This window comes from Triturus cristatus, chromosome 2_1 (genome assembly GCF_964204655.1).
Source record: "Triturus cristatus chromosome 2_1, aTriCri1.1, whole genome shotgun sequence".
NCBI lineage: Eukaryota > Metazoa > Chordata > Amphibia > Caudata > Salamandridae > Triturus > Triturus cristatus.
Window position 1 is genome coordinate 1,017,882,691 of NC_140581.1, and position 26,402 is coordinate 1,017,909,092.

Genomic DNA, 26,402 nt, shown 5'->3' on the forward strand with positions numbered 1-26,402 from the left:
TCGAGATGTATATTAAAATCCCCACACAGAATTAGAGGAGTTGGCCATGATGCTAATTTAACATTCAATCCCTCTAACACTACAGCCTCATCAAAGTTGGAGCCATATACTGAGCATACAGTGCATCTGATAGTCCCTATAGTACAATCAACAATGGCCCACCGACCCTGTTTACCCCCAGTGCTCTTCCTGTCCCCTGTATCGAACTTTTTGCCAATACTGCAACTCCTCGAGTTGTTGTAGATTGCTGTGTGCATATCAATATTGACAATCTCAATTCAGCCAAGAGCTTTCTTTTACCCCATGGAATGTGGGTTTCTTGTATACAGACTAAATCTGGCCTGAGCACCCACAGCTCTGCAGCCACCCGTTGACCCTTCCCATAAGTATTCAGCCCACATACATTAAGAGAGCAGATCCGTAATCCTGGGTACACATTCCTATCCCCCATCAGATGTCAATGTTTCTAACCAGTCTAAGACCATATACATTAATTGTTTCCGTCTTCCACTTTTTGTTCTTACACTATCATGGATTTTATTATCTTGTGCCCCCTCCACCCACCTGTGAGCCCCCCCCACCTTCCCCATTCTCCCACCCCAATACCCCAACCTCCAACGCAGGGCTTCAGCCGAAGCCCTGCCCCTCCCCCATCCTTACCCTGAAAAGAGGCTTTGAGACTAATGGTCCCTGAGATAGATCAAGATCCTGCCCCCCCCCGGATTACCCTGCCCCTCAAAATAATGTGCATTTCTTTTTCCTTTTTTTTTTTTTTTTGTACAACAATCCGATCATTAAGGCTGGGTAGTAGAGAGAAAAATACAGACATATGAGAAACATAAGAAATATATATATTTTTAAAAGATAGAAAAACCCACAACACACCCTATTCAAAATGTTGTATTTTAACCAAATCCTACAAGTCCTCTCCCTTCTTACAGGGATTGAAGATATTCTTTAGCCAGCAGTTCTGCAGTAAAAAATCGGACTTGCTCCTTAAAAATAACTTTCAATTTGGCTGGATTTAGCAGGTAGGCTTGTGCCACTTTGCCTTGAAAAGGGGTGATGAGTTGCCGTAATTGCCATCTTTTCTCAACCGTCAGGGGACAATAGTCTGGGCGTACAAAAACTCCATCCCTTTCCCTGTTTTCTTTCGATCCGGGCGTGCTAAATCATAGACTGCTTCGTGAGCCAAAACGCTGTTAATTAATATTAGAGTAGCCCTGGGTCTAGGGGCGTTTTGTACAGGTCTTATACGCTGCGTGAAAGGGAATCTGTGCTCTCTGAATCTCCCGATTCCAGTCCCATTGCGATAGTCCTGGGAAGGCCTCAGTGAAGAGCTCAATTATGAATTTTCGCACATCTAGTCCTTCTCCACCCTTTCGAATGTCCAGGACCCTCAGGTTATTGCGGCGAAGGCGGTTTTCAAGGTCCGTCAACTTCCAGAGAGTATCATCCTTCGATGTGCGCAATGCTTCTATAGTTGCTTTCTGCACTGCTAGTTCAACCTCCATGAAGATGCGCGTTTCAACCTCATTAAGTATCTCTGCAAATTCAGTGTATGATTTGGCTATCCTCAAACCGAATTCTAGAGTTTTCGACAAGCCCCCTGAGTGCGCTGGCTTTCACTGCGCGTCTCCTCTCTATAAGCCATTATGTTTTGATATATGACCGCTAAGGAAATGTCCTCAGTCTTATCCAGGACCTTTTCACTAGGCTGCATTACATTAGTCACACCAATAGCTCCATATTCAGCTAAGAAGGAATAGTCCCATTGCATGTCCTCAGTATTTTCGATAGTTTTAAGACTTGCACCTGATCTACCTCTCTTCCGCACCGTTCTTGGACTACTTTCTTGCGTGCCTGGTGAATCTGTTCCCAGATCATCCAGATGAAAATTACTAAATCCACTGTGGCCACTATCGGGGGAGTGCCCCTTGCGTTTTGGGTGAGTTGTTGATTCGGACATATCTTCAGAAGTGTCTGAGGGGTCAGAAAGGGAAAAAAAATTGTCCCCTGAATCTATCTCTTTTATTGCACTCTGACTGCTAACATTATCCTTGTCCCTTAAGATATCCTGATTAGGGGGTTCATGCTCCTGCCCATTCGTTTTACAGGCTACCGCCAGGAGATCTTCTGCAGGAACTTCTGTTGTACTTTGGTTTGTCGCCAGATCATCACTTTCAGTAATAATATCAACTTCTGTCCTATTAGCCGTTCTTAAGGCTTTTCCCCCTTCATTCATAATGCCAGATATGCCCCCAGAAATGTCCCCGCTTAGATCATCCCTCTTCAAATGAGCATCCTGGTGCCCCAACGAGTATTCAGGATTACCCCCCTTTTTCCACTCTGTCCAGTTTCCTTAGCAGGACTCGTGTGTAAGGAGGGGACTTGCTTCCTCGTTTTCCCTGCCAAAAATAAAGACGGTGCTGTCTTCTTACCGCTTGCATCCAGACGTGTGCGGTCTTTTTTCTCCAGTATCGGGACTCTATTTTTGCCATCCCGCAGCCCTCCAGATCCCCCAGCTTCCATGGGGTTGCGAATCTTGCCGCGTTCAGCCTTCGGAGGCATTGCCACAGAGGACGCCAAACGACCAGCTCGGCCTTCAGTCCGTAATCTCCTGACGTATGCGAACCCGGAAGACCGCCGCACCAGCTCCAGCAGCCATAAGACAGCCACTCGGGGCGCCGCCACAGTAAGATAGGCACACCAGAGCATACCGCTCCACCAGGTAGATTCTATTTCGGGTTGTTATCCTGCTGACTTCAGTTACATATTTGCTACCGCATTTCAGTTTTTTAACTTCATCAGGCTGAGAGGATGAGGATGTGATACAAGAAGAGCAAGGGTCCGGGAGCTCGGGCTTACACAACCGTCAGCGCGGTCGCCATCTTGCCCCCGCATATATATACCTGGTGCTGGATTTTTATTGTCTTTTATTTATTTACTGTTTTGCTGGTATTAAATGCTTTATACATACCTGTCTCCAAAGTTATGCCTGACTGCTCGTTTGCTAAGTTACCAAGGGTTGAGCAAGGATTCATTTACTGAGACTAGACTAGACTGGACCTTTCAGTGACTGTGGTATTACTACTAGCTGAGAGTGAATACCCCACCTACTAATAACCCACTTACCTACAACACCCAAGACATGGAATTTCCTCCCTCAGCAAATCAGAGCCTCCTCCTCACTTCTTGAGTTCTGCAAGAAGCTGAAGACCTGGCTCTCCATATAAGCACCTTGGGACCAAACAGCGACACACCTTGCCCAAGTGTCTGAATACTTTCTCAGGTAATTCGTGCTTTATACAAATCAACATAGCATAACATAACACAATTGTCATATTGCTATAAGATCACCTAGAAAGTCCCTTTTCCCAAATAGAAGAACCCGAGGTTCACCTAGTTGGTGTCTTCAGTGTACATGCTCAAATGGAAGGGGGGCATTGTGGTCCTGTGAAGAGATGCAGGAGACCAGACCCATCTTGCCCTGCAAAAGGTAATAGCGTTAGCAGTGATTCACTGTTAAGTTTAACTTCCATTATTGCTAGCCTATCAACCAGTATCAGGATTACTCCTTGAGTAACGTCCTCTAATTTAGCCTTTTTCTGACTGTCATAATCTGCGTATGCAAAGTGATGTCCTACTTAAACCTGAGACAAAGTTTCATAAATGTACCTGGGTGTTGGGCTTGCTCTTAGATCTTGCAACCATGTGCAGTTATATTTCCTTTTAACAGAATGTCTGGCTTGGTCCTAATGAGGTGTAGGTACTTTTTTAGCCACCAGTGAATGTGTCTTAAGCATCTCATAATTTTTGATTCAGTGCTCAGGTCTGTTCCCCAGCCAGCGACGACTCATTGTATCAGAGACATACATTTGAAACTGTCGTTCGTGTAGTTGATCATCTGCATCTAAACCCGGATGTTTTGGGGGAAAAGGTCTGGTAACGGAGAGAAGTCTTCGTGTATCCTGTAGTTTATGTTTTTATCCAAGGAAATTCCCATACATATTACAATTTACTAACTTTATTCAAAGAACAACTCAGATTCACATACAGCTGCCCCTGATATTCCGACCCTTTTTCCTGAGGATCCCTTAAGACTTCACGTTCTACTGTATCATGATCAGCTAAAAGGAGGGTGAGGGCTTCTGGCTGACCATTGACGTTTTGAAGATATCTTCTATACTGCAAGGTAAGAAGATTTTGTCATCTTATTAGGCCTTAACCCCAAATGGCAATCATGGAAGAGGCTCTGGGTCTCCCCAAAATTTTAGTTTAGAAGTTTGTCTGCAGTTGTTATCTTACAAGTGATGGTATTTGCTGCATGTTTTATGCATTGTTGACCGAGCTTTGCAGGAGGATTTCATGCTGCGCTTCAAGGATGAGTGTGATACATGTGTCAAGATGCAGGGCATGGCTCAGCGAGCATGTTGATTACTTTATTTTTTCCTAGTGGGGAGGCACGTGTGGGTTGAGGCATGTGTGAATTAAGTCATTAAAAACCACAATGCTAGAGTGGGTGCGTAGCTAAAAGGATTTTTTTTTCGGTTTGACTCGTGATACCACAATATTTGATATTTGTTTCAAAGAAGGTGACTTAAGTTGTTGCAGTGTTGGGTGATCTGCTTTCACCTCACTAACCCAAAAAACAGTAAATTAACCACCACCTTTGGGTTCTACAGTAGAGTGCTACCTCCCCACGGGTACTATGCTCCATTTAGAGGTGCAGTCAAAATACAATGCAATAATACAGTGGTAAAAGGTATTTGTACCAACCACTGTGCTATTTACCGTCAAGAACATATTAACGCCGACCAAGCAAGGCGGTTTTTTTCTGTGGTCTAATGTCTAGAATTTTTTTTCCTGTAAAGTGTGGTGAAGTTTGTCAAAATCTTACTCAGTGTGCCGATTCATGGTTTCAGCGCACCCTTCGAAGTACCAGATGCAAAGTTTCCAAATATCCGTTTTCTGAGCAACCGAGAGGAGGGGAGTGGTTTCAACTGGCTGTTTCTAACGACTTAAAAACTGGGTTATTCCTTAATAAGTAACCGAGGCCAGCTTGCGTTCCATTTTAAATTGTATCTTTATCGTAGCTTTTGTCAGAGCGTTTGTGTCCTTGAAAGTCCGTGTTCCTTTACCTCCGTTATTTTTTAATCCCTTTCCAATGATTATCATACATTTTTCTGCACTTAATCATGCCCAGGCTTGCTTAGCCTATTTTTAATGTGCTTAGCCAGTGACCGAAACGGCTTTGTGCTGTAGCAGATAAGCAGAGGCGGGCATGTGTTCAACCTACTTCTTTCTAAATATAGTTTTCCTGTAATTCTACATTTTGATCCATATCTCCGAGAACAGTAATTTCCTTTTAATCCGTTTGCCTTGAAAGTTTTACATTTCTGTTTGTGGTTTGAATTAAATAATAATTTTAACTAGAATTTGAGTGCTCTTTGTATAGCTCGAATAGTCCATTTATCTTCAATTATTAAATGCAAAAATGAAAAAAATTGGCTGCTAAACTGTACAAATAAAAGGCTATTGATTCATATTATTTCATAACACGATATTCATTCTGTAGCCTCGCCACTTTCCTTGGCTAGGCCCTTTGAATGGCAAATTCTGTGTTCCAGGCAAAAAAGAGACCCAGTGGAGAAAGTATAAAGCTATTTTAGAGCCTCACGGCCTGCCACTCACAAATTTTCAGGCTGTACAACCACAAAAGTACAAGCGACAATGTACTAAAGGTACTTTCCAAGTTGGAAAAGCTTTTGTAGTTGACAAAAAGGCTTTTCCTACACTTTTCGAATCGCAAACAGGAGAGGGTACGTGAAGAGTACCCCCCTCTTCTTTGTGAGTCAAATGTCAGGTGTCGGTATTATGTCACTCGTTTTGCAAACTAATAATAGATAACAATTGTTTGCAAAACCATTGATATGATACCCGCACCAGACCTTTGCAAAGTGGAGGCTATCCCTGGTGGCAAGTGGTCTCAAGGGAACAGACAGTGGTCCACGAGACCACCACATGCCCCCCATTATCATGGCCAGTATGTTGACTTTTGTTTGTAGCAATCCCTTGGTATTTCATGGGGCTGTGAACGCAAGGACGGAGGTTTGCTGTCCCTAGTAGGCCCCCATTCCTGCATTCACATATGTTTGCAGGGGGACACTAAATGCCTCCTACCACATGTATATTTATGAGGGAAGATATCTTATAAACGTCTGTGAATTTGCATTTGCCATGCAATTGATTAGTACATCAGTCTCATCACAAAATCAAGGGCCGGTTGCAAAAAACCCCAACTGGTTTGCATCACGTCCTTTGAAAATTAGGCCCAACATTCCTAATAATTTTAAACCTATCTATGTTCTGTATGGATGTCAGCAACATGATTCCCACATTTAAAACCGAAATCTTGATTCACAAAATCAAAATTTTCATGTGTGAATTTGGCGTTCTACTGCAAAAATGGTAGCCTATCATGGACTATTAACAGGAGTAATTGAGCCATATGGGTGGGGAATGGGTAGGATAAGGGGTATAATACATAGGAGCCGCCTATCCCTTTATAAAATTCCGTCATTAATTTCCTTATTAGAGGTTACATGTGACATCTCTTATCACCGGTAATAAAGAAATTAAGTAGCTGTTCAACTGTAATAAGCTATTACAGTTGAGATCTTGCATCAGAATGCCTGCTGCCAGAGCTAACAGCCACGGTGAAAGGCAGGTAGCAGAGCAACACTACAGCTGCAGTTTAAACAAGGAACACAGGAACTGACTTTCCCTTCTGATATTATCAAAAGAAAAGGTGATTAGCACTGAGGAGTTATTTATGGCTGCATTTTTAATTTTTCCATGCTGTAGGTCATTGCAGGAAAGTCCCCGAGTGTTTCTACACGATCTGAGCCACAGCATTTTTAATCATGGTTTAAATATGTTAAAAATAGCTTTCAAGAGCTGGGATTGAGTAGTCTTTTTGAAAATCCAGGTAATATTAATGCACACTGTAAGGTCCAGGTCAAGAAAAAGTTATTTATAAATACAGAGGATGCTAGGATCAGGAAAGCACTCAGTATGGTAACTATTCAATCATATGTCACGCTTTCAACCACCCAAGACATGGAGCCATACTTAACATGGATAAAGGCATTGAAACTCGGATTTTATTTTACACGGTTAAGAGTGAACACAATTCATTACCTAGTGGCCTTCCCTATTGCTGGCGCATGGTTACTATGTTGCCGGTGGGAGGTCACTTCAGTCAACTAAGCACTTTATGCTATTTTGCACCTTGTAAAACTCTTTTTGAAAACGGTTCCTTCGCACTATACTCAGCGGAGGATCTTTTAATACTCATCATGAGGGTTTGCACTATTTACAGCATCTTGAGTCTCCTCTGATCTTCTTTGCTATTTTGAATTTTATCGCTCAAGCGCTGAGATTAAGGAAGAAGTATGCATTGTGATCTGTGTTTTTGACTTTGATGCAGCTTCCCCTTGATTGCGTAGTATAGATTTGGCTGGTATTAGGATGATTTAGCTTAAATGTGATATTTTATTACAATGTTATCGAAGTGTGAAATCTCTGTTGTGATTTTATTGTGCTTTCATGGTCAATATTGACCGAATTAAGACAAAGATGATGATGATGAACCTGACTTAAATTGATTCTGGTATCTTTTTTGGAAAAAGTGATAACTGCTTTTTGGTGTGTTTTAATTTTGCAGTACAGATTCTGCTTGTATTCTTCTTGTCTGCAATGAACATGAACAAGCAACACACTAAGGTCTTCAGTGGTTTGTGGGAAAGGTAATGTTATGAACATGTGATTTGAAGAATAAAGTGCACCATGCCATACATGATATGAATATTGCAAATCACCTCAGAGTTTGGCTTTGTTCCTCTACATGGTCATGGAAATCCTTGGTGATGTGCAATATCCTTATAATGTAAGAGGTGGTATTGTATCCCATATATAATGAGTTAGGGGTGTGTGTGCATGTGTGTGTGTGTGTGGTGTTTTGAAAATGTTTGGAGTGGCCACAAAGCTGGAACTTTGTGGAGAAGTGTAGCTCACTGGTTAGAGGAGGCATACCCTGAAGCAGAGGTCAGACCCGGGACCAGGGTTCGATTCCCGACGCGGCAAGGTCTGGAGCCCAATTGTCCACGGACTCGATAATTCTCGCTTCGGTGCCTACTCTAAGCACGAGTTCACACTATGCAGCTCTGGGCAACAAGCTTGCTTAATCTCCACAACGGCCCCCCGCGGCGGGATGCCTGGCTTTCACCTTGGGGATGCCCAGTACGGGTTATCTCACAGGGAAAAACCAGGACGGGTTCCCAAGGCAAGCGCCGAGATGCCCAAGGGTAATTCGAGCGCTATATAAGGCTGCACATACATACATACATATTCACAAATGTTTTCCACATAATTTCCCTCCCTGGAAGCACACAGAAATATTTTCCTATAAAAGGTATGCCTACATATGTTTACTCGTTAGGAAGGAGTGAATCACCACATACATTTCTAATGGGGTGTAAGAGATGTCCCAAGTGCACTACAGCCTAAATTTCAACTAGTGCATTATTGGCCTGTAGGCTATCTATTTAGTATAGGTTTAGAGTTATGTGGTGTACTCCTTGAAATCTGCAAAAGTCATAGACTTCCAAGACATGTTTCTGCACCCCCCATAAATAAGAACAAATAGTCAAAATCTCAGCTGGGGCGACATACTGTTACTGGGATATCCTAGTGTTGCTATGTTTACTACAAAGGAGTGCACTTATCTCCTAGCAAACAGCACTGATTAAAACCCTTATCCGCTGATTAATTTATAAAACATGTGTAAAAGTGTTGACTCTCCATAATTTTTGATAGACATGGTTTCTAAGTGTAATTGTTTATTTCCAATGGATACATTCCTCAAAATCCAACCCCCCCCCCCTCCCCCAATCATCTCCCCTATTACTGCTGTTTGCCACCTATTGTATAATGCTTTTGGCCATTAATTTGACTTTGTCCCCCATGGCCTACTGATCTGTTGCATCAATCAGTCATTTTTTTTTATTGTCCCCATTTTGAATAGAGCAATTCGTGTGACATGGTTTAGCACATAACTGCCTGGTTGGCATCTTAACTGCAATGCTGTTCAGGATGAGGTGTTGGGGTCATTATTTGCTTTGCTGTACCTCATCACCAGGCTTTTCATGGCAGGGATAGACAGAAGGAACAGATATTACAGCATCCCCCTTAATAGAATGGGCTGTGTAATGTCCTCCTGCTGACGGAGGACGTTTTACATCGATGAAGCCAACAGAGTTTCTGTTGATGGAAAACCTAAGATCTGCCCACCCAATATAGGGTTTGACAGACAGGGTACTCCATCTCATTTGTGACACAGTGCCCTATCTCCCAATCTCTAAATCAGGTCCTAAATTCTACGGTAAATCTTTTGACTGATGCAACTCAGTGGCTTAACCTACTCCCTCCTCCCCACACCATCACAGTCAGCTTGAAATGCATCTAGACCTCTGTCAACAGTAACCATTGACACCAATTGACACTTTGTGTTTTCTTGGCATTCCTTGACTTAAAATATAAAAATGAATATACATGACTCCCTTAATTCAGTTCTGACTAGTTTTCAGTCGCTTTGGTATTCAGTCTACTTCTTTCTACTATGTTTTTTTTTTAGCCAAGCTTTTTGGTAGACACCGAAAAATGCAAATCGTTTTTGTTAATCTTAGTCGGAACCGCGCGCCCATAATGACCTGAATTTACAGAAATCTGATAAAGATTGTATTAAACAGAAATCACTTGCATTGCTAGCAGATCATAATCCTTAGAGCATAAGAAGGACACAATGCAGACACATCTGCAAGATAAAATGTCACATGAACCAGAGATTTCACTGTTTTACAGTAATTTGCAAGTTCTTGTGCAAGTATTTTGATTGTACCATTATCAGCCAGTAACAAACAGTCAAAACGCTTCTATTTTGACTCAAATTTGTAAAAGTGAGAATGTGTCAATTAAGACACTAATACACTTTTTATTTCTGTCCTAGAGATAGGTTTAGTTTTTTCACCAGCCTCATGTTATTCCCAAAATCGTAATGTGTGTGTGTGTGTGTGCATGCGTGTGTGTGTGTGTCACATGCAGGGCCTTTTAGTTAGCCCTCTTCACCCATTGGTCACCACTGGAAGCAACGGAATTCATGCCTGTTCACATGGCACAGCCGCCTGAAAAGGAGTCCACTTCTAGACCAGGGATGGTATGCCTGGGCTTCTAGGCTGCTGCCTTATTTTTATATGGTGACAATACTTATGTTTGCACTAACAATAAATAAAGCATGGCAAGCTTCCCAAGGTCAGACCTATGGGTTTTGCCAGTGCTGGTTCTGTTTTTTGCATTCGCCATTCTGTATTGCTTTCAGCATGTATAAAATTGGTAATAAAGAGCGGCAGCGTATGCTATTACAAATCAGCATGTTTATGCAGTTGCTCAGTGCCTGTCACAAGCCCAATATGCTACGAATAAGACCTGCATATATTGAAAAATGGGCTGTTGAATCTCGTGTGGAATTTGCTGTTCACTTTTTTTATTATGATTCTTGTGCTGGATAAAAGAATTATATTTATAATTGAACAGTGGATCTATAAATGTTCTTTGGAATTCATTGGTTATTACCGACCTCTCTATCTACATGTATCATGATTAGATCAATTATATTTTCTTATTTATTTGCTTATTCTTTTATATGGTTTTATGTAGCATGGACATGGGCTGAGTATGTTAGATCGCTTTTTAAAGATGGATGAAGTTTCAATACAAATACAGAATATGATAAATTATCAAGGGGGCAGGTACTAATAGCAACATGATGCAGAGATCTACAGCAGTCATGGGAATGCAATATAGTGGTGGTAAAATATCCTAGTAGATAGAATAAGTAAATATCAGGGAAGTGAAGGAATGCTAAAAATACAGTTACACAGAGCCAAGGAGCAGGTAATAAGAGTGTCCCTCTGCATGGAATTCCATTTATATAAGTCTTAGTTAAAAGTAGTGTTTGAAAAATAGGTGTTTGAGATTTTTCTTGAACAGAGGCAGGGACTTAGTGGCGTGTAAAGCCAACAGGGAGCGAAATTCAGACTCTGAGCTCACTGCCTGAGAAGGATTGTACCATTGTGTACTTTTGCTGAATGAGACAGCTTACTTGCACTAGAGTGAATGATGACACCTGACAAATTCTATTGTTATGCTTTTTAAATATGATTTGATTGCTACATTTTAATTGCCCGATAACCTATGTGTGGTGATGGTGATCATGATAAATTTAATACATTTTCTTGAGCCTGGGGAAATGGAAAGGGCTATGTTTGGTTGTAGAACAGCAGGCAAGGATAATTTGGCATGAAGAACTTCATACTGCTGGCTGTTTTCAGTTTCATGGTTTTTCTGTGTGGCCCTTTGGTCCCACGCAATTCTCTTTGGGTCTTTTTGCAGTGTTTGTGGATTATGTCTTGTATCGTTTTCCTAAACTTTCTCTCTGCTTGTACTGTTCTGCCAGTGTCCTCTGTTGCCTGTTCTACTGACCGGTTTCTGATACATTTGTTTCAAGTAACCTTTTTGTCCATGTGTTTGCTTGTTTCTCTGCTTGTGACTGTTGAGCAGTTGTGCTATGGGTTTCTGAACAAATGAGGTATAAGTCAATACGGTAACATCATGACTTCAGTGATGATTTGGGTCTGGCTGACGGCCAAATTCACAATACCTATGTTTGGTGTGCGGCAGCCCTTGCCACTTAGAGTCCCCTGATGTGACCATATTAGCCATATTACCTTGACTTTATCGGGCACATTTCATTGTGTCTCTAGTCCACAACAATGAAGGTAGCAATAAGGCAATATTACTGCAGAGATATTCATCCGATAACCTGATTAAACAATAAACACTGTACCAGAAATGTAAGACTTAATTCATGTGTGTGGGTGAACAAAAGATGATATGCATAGACTGACACCCGGCTAGTGTATAGGGGTGTTGAAAACAAAACCATCAGGCATAGGTGGTTCATGAACTTGTGAAGAGAGATGTGATTTATCTTGAGGGTCTACAGAAACTGAAATAAAACAATAAAAGACATCAATGTGTTTATAATAGGAAAGTACTGCTTTGTTCTCTGCAATCTTTCCCTAACTACCCATTGCTGTATCGTAGATGGAAAGGAATTCTATGCAGAAGAACCAGTGACTATGGGGACAGCTCATGTCCCTGATCCCAATCAGTACATTTCGGAACACTGGGGGTAAACCCACATAGTATTGCCACCTTGGGTCATCACAAAGCCTACTGTGAGCACTAAGGGCTAGGTGTATAAAAAATAGGATTGTTGCAAATTGTAATTAGGAAATCGCTACTCCTAATTTATGAAACACTTTTGAGTTTCCTTAGCGATTCACAGTGGCTCACATATAGACATACCTCATGAACATTAAAGATGTTGGTCGCAATTTCGAACCCATTGCCATTCACTGCCCTCACAGGGATGGTGGCCTGCTGGGGTCAGCAAACCACCGTGTCTGTGATTGCCTTTAAATAAAGCAGTCTTTGTTTTTTAAACGCACCCCGTTGAAAAAGAAAAAAAATCAAACTTTGTTTTATGTATTTAAGGGTAGGCAGTGGTCCGTGGGACCACTGCTTGCTCTTAAAAAATACTTTAGCCAACCATTCTCAAATGGTAAGGGGTCCCTTGGGGACCCCTTCACATTTGCGAAATTAATTACCACCATTTTTCAAATGGCGGTAAATTGTGAATGGCGCGGGTTCTTTGGACCCTGCAGCACCTGTACACCAGGAAAAAACACAGGGGGAACAGGTATCCAGGGTGAGTGGAGGATGTACCTTTCTTTCCTGGAACATTGCGGGGTTGACAAGTAAAATAGAGGTCCCTGAATGGCTGTCTTTTGTTAAGAGCTTCGACGTGATATGCCTCCAGGAAACTTGGGCTATAGAAAACAGCTATCACTTGGATGGCTATAAGACCCTTTTTGTGCCAGCGATTCCTTCCAGGGTAGGAATAGCTAAGGGGGGGGGGGCTTGTTAGCTTAGCACCTTACACTAGCAGTCCTTGGCATCTCCGTTACTCCACTACATGTTTCCCCCAATATACAGGCGATGTTGTTATCTAGTGGTCAAAGCAAGCTTCTGCAGTTACATTTTTATAATGCAGGAGCTGCATACATGGAGGAAGGCAATATTGCGCAGCTTGGGTCTGTTCTTCGGGATATTAATTTGGAAAGGCCAGAATTACCATCATATTTTTTCAACAGATTTTAATTAAGGGTGGGTGTAGTACTCCGCTCCGCCCACGGAGTGTGCGTAGTGCTGCCTGCTTCGTGGGGCACGAAGTAGGCGTAGCAGGCCGCGCTACGCACACGCCACGGCGGAGCGGAGTTGCCCGCCTTCCGCCCGCCCTCATTTTAAAATAAATGAAAGTATTTAAAAGTAAGAAAATATCTTACCTGAGGTGCAACGTCCCGGGGCTCCCAGTTCCTTCTTCAGCGGCAACTTCTTCTTCACAAATGCGCATGCGCGGATGCCCGCGCATTTCTCGCATTTGTGAAGAAGAAGTTGCAGCTGAAGGAGGAACTGGGAGCCGCGGGACACCGCACCTTAGGTAAGATATTTTCTTACTTTTAAATACTTTCATTTATTTTAAAATGAGGGCGGGCGGGAGGCGGGTGGCGTGTAGTGGGGCTACGCAGAGTGTGCGAGTGTGCCTAGATTTGGGCACACTACGAGATTGCTCCATGTAGCCCCACTACGCCCAGGGTTAATTTTAATATTCATATGTGTGGAGATATCTGGCGAGGAGGAGTGGAAGCTATGGGCTGTGCACGACAAGCTGGCTTGCATATGGAACACACACCCCAGGGTATCAAACTCGATTCTATCTTGAACAAATTTGATCTAACATCTGTTATGAACAAACTGCCCCCGGGGAAAACTGATATTACTCCTACTTTTATTGGGAGAGGGTGCGAGTCCTTTATTGATTTTGGCTTTGTATCGTTCCTGTTTTTTTTCTCTGGTCATTGATTTTTGTTTCCATGTGAGTGTACACAGTGACCATAAACTTGTTTGTGTTTTAACTGGTTGGTCACGAGCGCACAGTATCACCAGGAGGGGGGGAGGGAGGGGAGGAACCCCCAATAAAAGTGGGAGAAGCAGTAAGAAGCTTAAAGTGGGGGCATATAGAACCAGAGATATTTCATGAGTCCCTCCAAACTCAGTGTCCTAGAGAGTTTGCCATCTGCAATGATGGTGAGGCATGCGCTTCAGACATTATGGACGCATTTGGGGAAATGTCTACTGCTTTAGGGAAGTTACTACAGGCCCCAGGTGGGGGCCGCAAGCAGTTAGGCCCAAGATGGTTCAATTCAGCGTGTTCCCACGCTTCCAGGACCCTGAGAAAGGCTCTGGGTGGTAGGCCGCGGGACCAGCTGGCAGTTAAAGGCCTACGAAGAGCATATAAGGATGCTTTAGCTACCCGTAAGTCTGTCCTGAAGGGGGATGCATGGTCTGATTTAGTCAAGGCTAGCACATTGCGCACTAGCTCTAAGTTCTGGCGCATCGTTAATAGTCCCTTTCTATCTGGGGATAATGGTACCTATTTGGATGCCCACATTACAGAGGACGACTGGGTACACCACTTTGAGGGCATTTTCCAGTCGGATATCCCGCTAACACAGAGGGAGGTAAGCAAGGCTGACCTTGTTTTTACAATGCAGGAGGTGAGGGCTGGTATTCTAGGATTGTCTAAAAATAAGGCCCCTGGGCCTAACGGGATCCCGGCTGATCTCTACATCTCCCATGTAGACACCTGGACACCAGTTCTCACATCTGTCATTAATGCTGTAATCCAGGTCGGTCACCCAGACTCTTGGAAGGTGGTGGGTCGCATTGTTCTGGGTAGACCTGTATCTTGGGCCGATGAAAATAACTTTCTAAGTGACATTCAATATGGCTTCCGCCCAGGCCGTTCCACCGTGGAACAATGTTTAAATCTGTACATGGTTCTGACTAAGTATATTGTGGTGCGTTCCAGCACCATATACCTAGCCTTCATGGATCTATCCCAAGCATTCGATTATGTCAATAGATCTAAGCTATGGCAGTTGATGTATACCATTGGCATTGATAGTAACATTATCTTATTTCTCAAAGACCTTCATCGAGACTCAAGGGCGGCTGTTCACTATACAAAAGACACGAAAGTGACCCGACAAATAAACATTAAGAGAGGGGAGCGTCAGGGATGCATACTAGCACCCTTCCTTTTTAGGTCTCGACTGAGCCAGCGCGCATGCGCTGCGAGACTTTTTGTAAGGGCTTCAAGCTTTACTCAGTTCTTTTCACATGCTTGTGCGTGTGTTTTTTTTTTCTGCATTTTTCGTATTGGCTTTGCGTGCAAAGACTGCACGCAATTGGGCAAAGGCGGGTGCATGTCCCGCCTTTGCCTAGAAATGTATGCGCCCAGGCCTACGGCTTGCGGTTACGAGCCGGGGAACGCAGTGTGCCATCTGTTATCTGTCAGATGTCACAGGAGCGCGCGCGCACCACGCAGCTGGCATGTTGGTGACTTGTTCTTTCATTGGCCAACCCTGCGCGCAAAACCCAGGAACACAGTCAAAGCGCCAACATGGCTTTAACAGCGAGTAAATGCTAGCTGTCATCTCCGGGTTGGTCACCCGACACCTCGGCCTGGCTCTCACGGTCAGTGTGTTTTTATTCATCCTCGCAGCTGCCCGTGAAGCTGACCTTTACAGCCGCATGGTGCATGGTCTGGCGGGTATTTATTTTATGAAAATATGGCTGACAGGAGGCAAGCCAAGCCGCACCTACACGTCTCAGCTTCTCTCCCCTAAACAACGTAGGTATGTTTGTTTAGCCACATTTTTTAAAACATGTACTCCCTGTCTTTATGATCTGAGCCACCCTCTGTTCATATTTACTCTCAACAGCTCCCTTTCTTTAAAAAGAGTTTCTCTTTGGTCCTCCTTTCCCCTCTACCTGTTCTCTTTCCCCCAACCCCCTTGTATTTTAACTGCTTTTGGTGGGTTTTAGAATGTATCACACCAAGCTGTTACATGTTGCGCAAAACAGGGCCGTAATGTAAACGCCTGCAGGGGACTTAAATTTAGCCAGTGTCGCTTATCGGCTACTTCAATTAAAATCAAGAAAAGTGGAAATAATATTTGATACTTAGTGCAAAAAACAAAAAAATATGTTTTTAGGTTAGACTAAGCATCCGGGATGTTGTTTTTCACAAGGCACAAGTTTAAACAAATATAACCTTGCCGATCAACTTCTCTTCCCTGAACATCGTAGGCACATTTGTTTGGCTACATTTACATTTTGTTGTTTTGGGATCATGCACTCCCTGTCTTTTGACTATGAGACCCCCTCTGTACCTATTTACCCTCACGTCACATAATTACACTCTATTCAATGCATCATAAATACACTCCACATAATACCACTGTGCCACATAATTACACTCTACTCAATGCAACGTAAATACACTCCACATAATACCACTCAGTTCCACATTACATGCCACATAATTAAACCTTACTCAATGCAACATAAATACACTCCATATAATTCCACACTGTACCACATAATTACACTCTACTCAATGCAACATAAATACACTCCACATAATACCACTCAGTGCCACATTATTACACACCACATGATTACACTCTACTCAATGCAACATAAATACACTTCACATTATACCACTCAGTGCCACATAATTACATGCTACCTAATTACACTGCACTCAATGCAACATACACTCCAAATAAAACCACACAATGCCACATAATTACGTGCCACATAATTACACTCTACTCAATGCAATATAAATACACTCAACATATTACCACTCAGTACCACATAATTACACACCACATAATTACACTTTACTCAGTGCAACATAAATACACTCCACATAATACCACTCAGTAGCACATAATTACATGTCACATAATTACACTATTTAATGCAACATAAATACACTCCACATAACACTGTGCCACAGAATTACACGCCGCATTATTACACTCTACTCAATGCAACATAAATGCACTCCACATAATACCACTCCGTGTGACATAGTTACACGCCACATAATTACTCTCTACTCAATGCAACATAAATACACCCCACATACCACTCGGTGCCACATAATTACACGTCACATAATTACACTCTACTCAATGCAACATAAATACACGCCATATAATACCACACAGTACCACATAATTGCACGCGACAATTACACTCTACTCAATGCAACATAAATACACTCCACAGAATACCACTCAGTGCCACATAATAACACACCACATAATTGCACATAATTGCACTCTACTCAATGCAACATAAATACACTCCACATAAATGCACTCTATGCCACATGCCACCAATCAACATAAATGCACTCCACACCATGACACAATTACAGTAATCATAATTTCACACAACACCACAGTCCCAGGCCACACAATTCAACTCAACACATTTCCAATACACACACATAATTACACACCAAACAACATATTTCAACTCCACAATCCACAACGTACCTCCATTCCTTACCATATAGTGGCACCACCTGAGTACCAAACATCACTCACCACCACCATTTTGCATGAGCGCACCACCTAAGCATCACGTACACATCACGTCAGTTTGCCCTCGGAATCTGGCATCTGTTGATTCTCTCCTAGTGTCCGTCCGCTGCTCGTGTTCTAATTAAATTACTGTTTTCAAAGGTCCACTCTCCCGGTATATATGCCCCACTCCCCATAACAAAAAAAATTATAACAAACCAGCATGAGAACAGGCAGAAAGAAGTTGCCAGCAGTGCAAGTACAAAAAAACTAGAAGACATTTTTTATGTTAAAATCTTTTTTTAATCGGGTTGTTCAGTTGTATATAATGTCGTCTTGGTTTGTATAAAAGTAACACAAAATGCTTAACACTTTTTATTATGACTTTTCAACATGATGCACAGCAGCCACAATGCCCCACAACATAGCCAAAAGTTCTGGCTAAACACATAAGGTCCCAAAGGCGAGACCTATTGGCTATGCCAATGCTTGTTAACTTATATATTAACTCTCTAGAGAAGGCCCTTTTGGCCACAAAAGCCGATTGTCCCCAGATAGGCAAGCGCAGTCTGCCAGTCCTCCTATACGCGGACGAAGCGGTCCTCATGGCGAGGACAGCGAGGGGCCTACAACTTTTATAGAGTTCTTTTACTCGCGTAATGGAGGACTTGACGGTTAACCACTGAAAATCGTTTATTATGCAGGTGGGACCTCGTACAGCAAAGCAGTTTACCTTTAAGCTAGGATCATCACCAATACCCAAGACTAACGCCTTTTCCTATGTGGGGGTTTTGTTTGATGACTCCTTGAGCTGGTTCCCCTTGCTTACTCGGAAGACTGGGGAACTAGTGAAATCTTCTGCAGCTGTTTTTAACTTTGCCACCAGAGTGGGAGGGAAACCAATAGGGCACTCTTGAAGATTTACCAAGCAAAATGTATTTCAAAGGCCAGTTACGGGAGCAAGATCTAGGGTCATATTAGGGTCGGGCCCTGCAAATCACCGAAAACTCTTTCCTGCGACGGGCCCTTTCTGTGCCGCAAACTATTTCTTCGTACGTTGTGCATGAAGAACTTGCGATGCCTTTCCTCTCAGATGAATTGGCTTTCGTCCCCTGGCATTATGGCTCAGGATTTGGGCCAAGCAGGAAAATACACTTAGTAAACACATCTTAAAGAACTGTCTTTTGCTTGACCATCTTTTGCATATTCGATGGCTTCAGTACATAAGAGTAGGCCTTTTGAGGCTAGGCAGAGCAGAACTATTCACTAAACCAGAGAGTATATGTAAGAGGGACTATGCATGGGCCAAAGAGTGTTTTTCAAGAAGGAGTCGTTGCGCAAGAGAGGAAGTAGAGATGTGCAAGTCCAGTGTGCGTTGGCACACAATGTTAAAAACGGTGCCAACCACCGAACCATATCTTTTAGGGCTTAAAAGCATTTACGATCATTTTTTATTAACGAGGTTTCGGCTCAATCTTTTCCACTATCTCTTGGCTCAACCGCATGGCTCCCACAGAGGTCAGTGTCTCATGCCCTGTGGCTGCGACAGAGAGTCTCCTCAGGACATTATGCACTTTGTAATGATCTGCAGTTTTAATGATCTTCCCAGAAAATTATTTATTATCCCTATCCTGAAAAGGCTGGTTTCAGGAGTGTTAGACCAGCTTTCATCTTTTTACAACTTCTTTCTACAGATACTGTTTTGTCCCTCTTAATTTTTTAAGGGAATCCATAAGACTCGGGTCAAGTTGTGAATAATTTCTGCACTGTAATCTATGTATTTTAATTATGTATTTTAATTATAAACCCAGTGTAATTTGATGTATCAACAGTTGTTAACCTGTATTGTGGAACACGTTTTTAATCATGTTTGATTGACTTTTATGGTTTTACCCATAAAACCGAATAAAGTTTGTTGATGATGATGAATGTTTTGCAAACACATTTTGGTTGCAAAACTTTCATACATACTATTTCAAGTTGGTGTTAGGAAGGGACGCCCTCAACATGCATCTTCCAAATACTGAATCGCAAAACCTAAATTTGGGCTTTGTACTTCCCAAAAAGTGCACAAATGCTTCGTACATCTAGCCCTAAGTTATTGTTCTGGAGGCAATTAATGTCTTTTTTAGTTTTGTTCCATTAACATGTGTTCAATTAAACAGCGTTTTCTCTTTTACCTTTACAGGACTACCAAAAGACATCAAACTTTCTACGATGGGAGTCCGGCCTGCCTTCCAGGGGTATGCCATATTCCAATGGCGGAACCTTTTTGCAACAAAACAAGAGAGGTGAGAGGCCCATATAACTGTAAAGATATTTAGCATTTTATATTTACTCATTTGTCAGATACATTGAACCGAACTGCAGTTCATTACTTCGGAAAATTACCAATCTCTCTTAATCTATCCAAAATCAGAAGGTTTTTGTACCGAATTTTAGTGTTTTTTCAGGTTTCAAACATTGTGTTATCTAATTTTCTACACCTAACTATAGTATCACTTTAACCTTAGTTTAGTTTGCGCGTGTGTGTGTGTGTGTGTGTGTGATGAGAGCTATCTCAGCATCAGCCGATAAGGAGGTCCTCCACAGCCAAATAAAAGTGAGTGTTGCTATAAGCAAGGTCAAGGCACAAACAAATAGGGCCTGATTTAGAGTTTGGTGGAGACTGAGTACCCAGTCTTCAAAACTGTCTGCCCGACCAACTTTGAGTTGGGTTGACCACCAGATGTATGCCAATGGAGTAAAATTACTTTTGACTTTTCCAAACCAAACTCCTGCTTTGGGAGTTTGTTTTTGGAAAAGTAAAAACATTTAAATGGGTTTGTATGAACCACTGTGAAGGAGGGTACTACATACCCCGACTGCCTTTACTCCATCCACTGAAGTCTAAGACAGTCCCACTGCATTTTGCAACCAGGCCTACCATGCGAATCACATGGTTTTGGGAGAAACTAAGCAAGTGCACAGGTGCCAGAGACTGATATCATGAGAAAGGAAAGAGAGGATCTTCCGAGAACGGAAAGGGAGGACGTTTAGTTCTTTTTACTTTTTTAATAAATTTTAATCCGGTTTTATTCATGGTACTGCTTGGCCCAAAGGCCCATACGTCAACAAGATTCAATACAGGTTTGCAGCATACCAACTCCCCCCCCCCCCCCCCCCCCTCTAAAAAAAAAGAAAACAGATGATAAGCCAATGAAACCTAGGCACAGATTAGGTACCCCCACCCCCCCGTCCCACCAGAATGTTGGCGTATAGTGTCGGGCGAATTGAAAATGACTGTTCTAGATGTGACCGCGGCATTAAGTCTGCATTTCCTGCTCGATAAGAGCTTCAGGGGTACCTTTAGTTCTTAATGTAAACATTGTAGGCTGAGCAATCTAATCAACACTTTCTGTCTCAACAGTCAGGATGTGAAAGAGAGGCTCTAAACAACATATGAATGTTCAGGATCTCCATTGCAGCTAATTTGAGCAGCCATGTTCTATGCAGTAGATATTTTGTGTATGTTGTATCTCAATAGCTATTTTGTGATGAGCTGTTTTGAGTGATCATCTTAGGGGATAAATGGGTCCTATGGCGTATTACATACTGCATCAAATGTAGGCCTACTTTGTCACTACTCAACGCATTGGCAATTTATTAGAAGCCTCACCTTAACACTGAGGTATATGGTCTGAAAGATAACGGTGCATACATGTCCTTTTCAGGTCCTAATGGAAGTTGCAAAGAAGCTTGGGATAAAATGTCACCCAAAAGGGACCATGATCACCATTGAGGGGCCACGCTTCAGTACTCGGGCAGAAAGCTTGATGTTTCGCCATTGGGGAGCTGATGTCATAAACATGTCTACAGTCCCAGAAGTAGTCCTTGCTAAAGAGGCTGGCATCTGCTATGCAAGTGTCGCTATGGCAACAGACTATGATTGTTGGAAGGAGCATGAAGAAGCAGTGAGTATAATATTGGGCCGTATCGCGACGTTTTAATTGAGTGCAGAACAACTGCTAAAGGAATTGTTGCATCCCTCTCTGAGGAATATTTATTTACATTCATCTACAAATGTAACAAATAATTTGTAAAGTTCCCACATAAGTTACTCAGTGATTTAAGAAATAATTTAATCGGCAATGTTCATATTGTTATAAATATTAAGTGATCAATTGAATTTCTGTTGTAAATTAGAGACTTTATTTAACATATATGCATATATACCTTGCTCGCTTTAACACAAAGCACATCTTAATCCACGCGTGGTTCACAGATGCAAATACCTTATAGCAGTAATTATTTGAAATGTCATTATGCTGGTGTTAATAAATGTGTGCTATGGAAGGGAGTATGCCGTAACTGTGCGTGAAGACTAGCTTTTAGATGTTGTAATTGAGCACCCAAATAATGTATCAGAGGGTGTGGGAGACTATACCTTGGGCTGTCACAAGGGAACTTCCTCACAGGTACAGATTTACTGCTATTGCCCAATGTGTAATTGCACATGGTACGCACTGTGGGCAGATCCACGATGATCAAATACATATTTTTCTATTTGACTTTTTTATCTCCCATGGGTAGTCATTTTTCCACTTGTATAAACCCCTTCCTTTGCACCCACACCAAGGTATGCAGATGAGTCGATGCCCTTCCCACCTTAGATATCAATTTACTCCAGCCCTTTGCTGCACTAAAACTCAGACCAGTTCCATTGTGGAAAAGTATCAGATAAGAATTAGTGAAGAGTCACAAACTCACAAGTTTAAGGGCGCTCGCATACCCACAAAGGTAAATTGATCTGCCCACTATCACCGTACAGTACTGGCAGAGGATTGCACATTAGTAAAAAAAAAAAGTATATATATTTATGTCTGACAGGGTCGGTTTGGGATCACAATTAGGCCCGGGCACTCCCAAAAAAATGGCCCACATTCCACATCTGGTTAGTCTCACTGGAATCTGCTGGTTTTGCAGCGTGAATCTTTCTGGATTCACTATGCTGTGCATTATTCCGCGATCTTGTGGTTGGGTCCGGATTCGTAGTCTTTTCTTTGTTTTTTTTTTTTTTTTTTGTAGCCCAGGTGGGCGTCGACGTCCACCATTTGGTGCACCTCCCGTGACGTCGTCGTGCTTCCTGCGGAAGTCCCACCTTTGGGGCGCCATCTTCAGATTCTTTTTTCCGCCGTTGGGTCTGGATCGTCATCGGGAAGCTCCAGAAATTCACTCGGAGGAAGAAGGAAGAAAGGAGCGCGAAGAAAGAGGACCAGCGAACCTTTTTTCTTCGACAGCCTTGGAGAATGCACGCTCAGAGACCCTGAGCGAAATGGACAAGACGCCATTCAAGTTCTGCCCAAACTGCCACCACAAGTTCGCGCAGAAAGACCAGCATCCGGTCTGCAACCTCTGCCTACCGGTGGATCACCGGAGTATCGACTGCAACGCCTGCTCAGCCTTCGCGCCGAAGACACTCAGAGTGAGAGAGAGGCAGAGAAGAGCCAACGCCAACATGGATGGCAAAGGGAAACCCCCGACACTCTACGAGCTGGGCCTCGACACGGACGACGAGGACAACGTCGCCGAGACAGCCGAAAACTTCACGGTCGTAGAGACCGACAAGAAAAAAGAAGACGAGGTAAGAGAATCGTCGAGCGCAAATCAAAAGACACCTCAAACACGAGGGTGACTCGAGAAAAACTGAGTCAAGGTCCACGAAGGGAACCCCGGCGCCGAAAACTTCGACGTCCAAAGGGGGAACTTCGGACAAAAGGCCCAGCGGATCCTTACAAAAGGACTCCCTGGGGCAGAAAGACGCCGAAAGGCAAGGGTCGTCGAAATCGTCCCATGAAACTGGCCGATCGACGCAGAAAGAACGTTCGACGTCGACGCAAGTTTCATCGAAGAGACCCGCGGTCGACGCCGAAAGCATCTCCGAAATGGAGAAAAAGAAGAGGCGGCTCGAGGCCGAAATGGAGAACATCCTTCAAAGGAAGAAGGAGTTCGACGCCAGGATGAAGGAATTCAAGATTCCAACGGTTTCATCGGCGGACGTCGTCGAGGTCGAAGGCGAGTTCGACGCCGAAGGGCTGACAAGGGATCTCGAGGAAGAAGAGGAGCCCTATTATGAGGAAGAAGCCGAGGAAGAAGACCAACAGTCGTTCTACGAATCGGCGGCATCTACCAGCAACGACGTCGAATGGCACGATCTCGACACCGAAAACCCTGAGGAGGCCGTGGACACGTACCCCTCGAGGCCTTCGCCACCCGACGACATCGGGGTATACAATATGGTGGTGAAGAGCGCAGCAATGGCCTTCGGCGTCAAACTCTACGAGGAGAGGCCAAAAGCCGATTTTCTCGTCGAAACACTGCTGCCCATACAGACTAGGAGTCAGTTCCTCCCCATGCTACAAAGCGTGATGAACCAGGGGAGAGAAGCCTTCAAGGAGCCTGCCACCTGCCGGTCGATCACGCCCAGGACAGAGAAGAAATATAAGCACTCCTCCCTGGACCCACCTTACATCAAGGGTAGCGTCACCGCAGACTCCATCATAGCCTCCACGGCCAGGAGAAGGGCCAACGTTCCAGCAACTTCGGGCCCACCTCCGGATAAGGAGAGCAGGAGGATCGACCTCACAGGCAGAAAGGTCGAGAGGAACGCCGCAATGCACTGGCGCATGGCGAATTCGAATGCACTCCTCAATAGACACCAATACCAACACTGGGATGAGATGGGGGAGCTAGTAAAGCACCTCCCCGAAGAGTACCGCCAGAGAGCCTCTCACCTGGTGGATGAAGGCAAGAACATCGCCAACTCCTGTATAAAGACGGCATTGGATGGGGCAGAGACTTCAGCAAGACTCATGGCCATAGGGGTCACAGAGAGGAGGCATGCATGGCTAAGAATCTCGGGATTCAAACCGGAAGTGCAGAACAACATCCTTGGCACCCCCTTCAACGGAGAGACACTGTTCGGAGCAACGGTGGACGAAAAGCTCACCCAGCTCAAGAAGGAAAACGAGACAGCGAGGTCCATGGGGGCCCTACAGCTGAGGGGAATGAGACGAGGAAATCCCTCGAGGAGACCCTACGGTAGGGGTGGAAGCCAACAGGGGACGTCGCACCAGGCGTTCCAGCAAGGTCAGCAGGGCGAAGGTCACGGACAAAGTCAGCAGAAGCAAAACTGGCAATATCAACCTCGGGGCCAGTCCTTTCGCGGGAGAGGGAACGGACGTGGCCAAAGGAGGAGAGGGGGCGATCAGCCCTCCTCGAAGTGACTCAGCACGCAAGAAGACGCCTACCCTCGTAAGGTCCCCAAGGGTGAGGCGCAAAAAAGTGTCATCAGGGGGAAGAGAAGATTCAAGAGCCTACGAGCATACATCACCAGTAGGCGGAAGGCTGAGGTTCTACCTTCAGGAGTGGCGGCGTATAACCACAGACAAGTGGATACGGAACATCGTGCAGTACGGATACTGCGTAGACTTGGAGAAAAGACCTCCAAACAGGAAGCCGAAGGGAAGGCAGAGATCGGCCCAAGAACTGGCAATACTCAGAGAAGAAACGCGGAAACTCCTACAAAAGGGAGCCATAGAGACGGTGCCGTTCAGGGAACGCAACAAAGGGGTCTACTCAAACTACTTCGTGGTGCCGAAGGTAGACGGAGACCTCAGACCCATACTGGACCTCCGTTACCTAAACAAGTTCATCAGAACGCAAAGGTTCAAAATGACTTCACTGCAGGAGGTACTGCCACAGATAAGAGAAGGGGACTTCATGGTCACCGTGGACCTCAAGGATGCCTACCTTCACATCCCAATAAACAGAAGGCACAAGGGCCTTCTAAGATTCAACATCGAACAGGAACACTACCAGTTCACAACCCTGGCCTTCGGATTAAAATCTGCGCCAAGGGTCTTTACGAAATGCCTGTCGGCGGTAGCGGCACACCTACGAAAGCAGGGAATACACGTATACCCCTACTTGGACGACTGGCTGGTCAAGGCAAACTCACGCGAGAAGTGCGAGAGGCACGCAAAACGCGTAACGGACACCCTCACAAATCTGGGATTTTCCATCCACTGGGGAAAATCATCGCTGGAACCGGAACAGGTAAAGATTTTCCTGGGGGCAAAGATCAACTCCCTCAACAGTACAGTAGTGCCCAGCGACAGGAGGACAGATGCTCTACTGAAGGAGACGCAGCTCTACCAGAAGGGGCGAGCTCTGACAGTGAGGGCGGTGAGCAAGATGATGGGGATGATGGCGTCCTGTATCCAGCTGGTGCCGAATGTACGCCTGCACATGAGACCATTCCAGGAATGGCTGCAACAGCAATGGTCACAAGCAAACGGAAGTTGGGAGGATCTAGTGGTTGTTACGCACGCAGTGCAGGAGGAGATAACTTGGTGGAACAGAGACAACATAACAACGGGGAGAAGCCTGACACCACCAAGCCCAACAATGACCATTACCACGGACGCATCGCAGAAGGGATGGGGAGCGCACATGGACAACCTCAGAGTGAGGGGTCTATGGGCTCCAGCAGACGCGGTCCGCCACATCAACTACCTCGAGTTGAAAACGATACTGTTAGCCCTGAAGGCATTCCAGAGGCACCTGTTCGGCCAGAGGGTGTTGGTACAGACAGACAACACCACGGCGATGTTCTACATCAACAAACAAGGGGGGACACAGTCGTTTCCCCTCTCATCCCTAGCTCAGGAG

General features: G+C 44.0%; 1 protein-coding gene across 1 annotated transcript in view; it reads left to right on the forward strand.

Moving 5' to 3' along the window:
• MTAP (methylthioadenosine phosphorylase) overlaps positions 1-26,402 on the forward strand; it is a 392,892-nt gene that overhangs the window by 326,400 nt on the left and 40,090 nt on the right. Inside the window, exons 5-6 of the mRNA XM_085634967.1 lie at positions 19,879-19,981; positions 21,404-21,643. Of these exons, the coding sequence (XP_085491093.1) occupies positions 19,879-19,981; positions 21,404-21,643 (343 nt within the window). The remainder of the gene's footprint in view (positions 1-19,878; positions 19,982-21,403; positions 21,644-26,402) is intronic.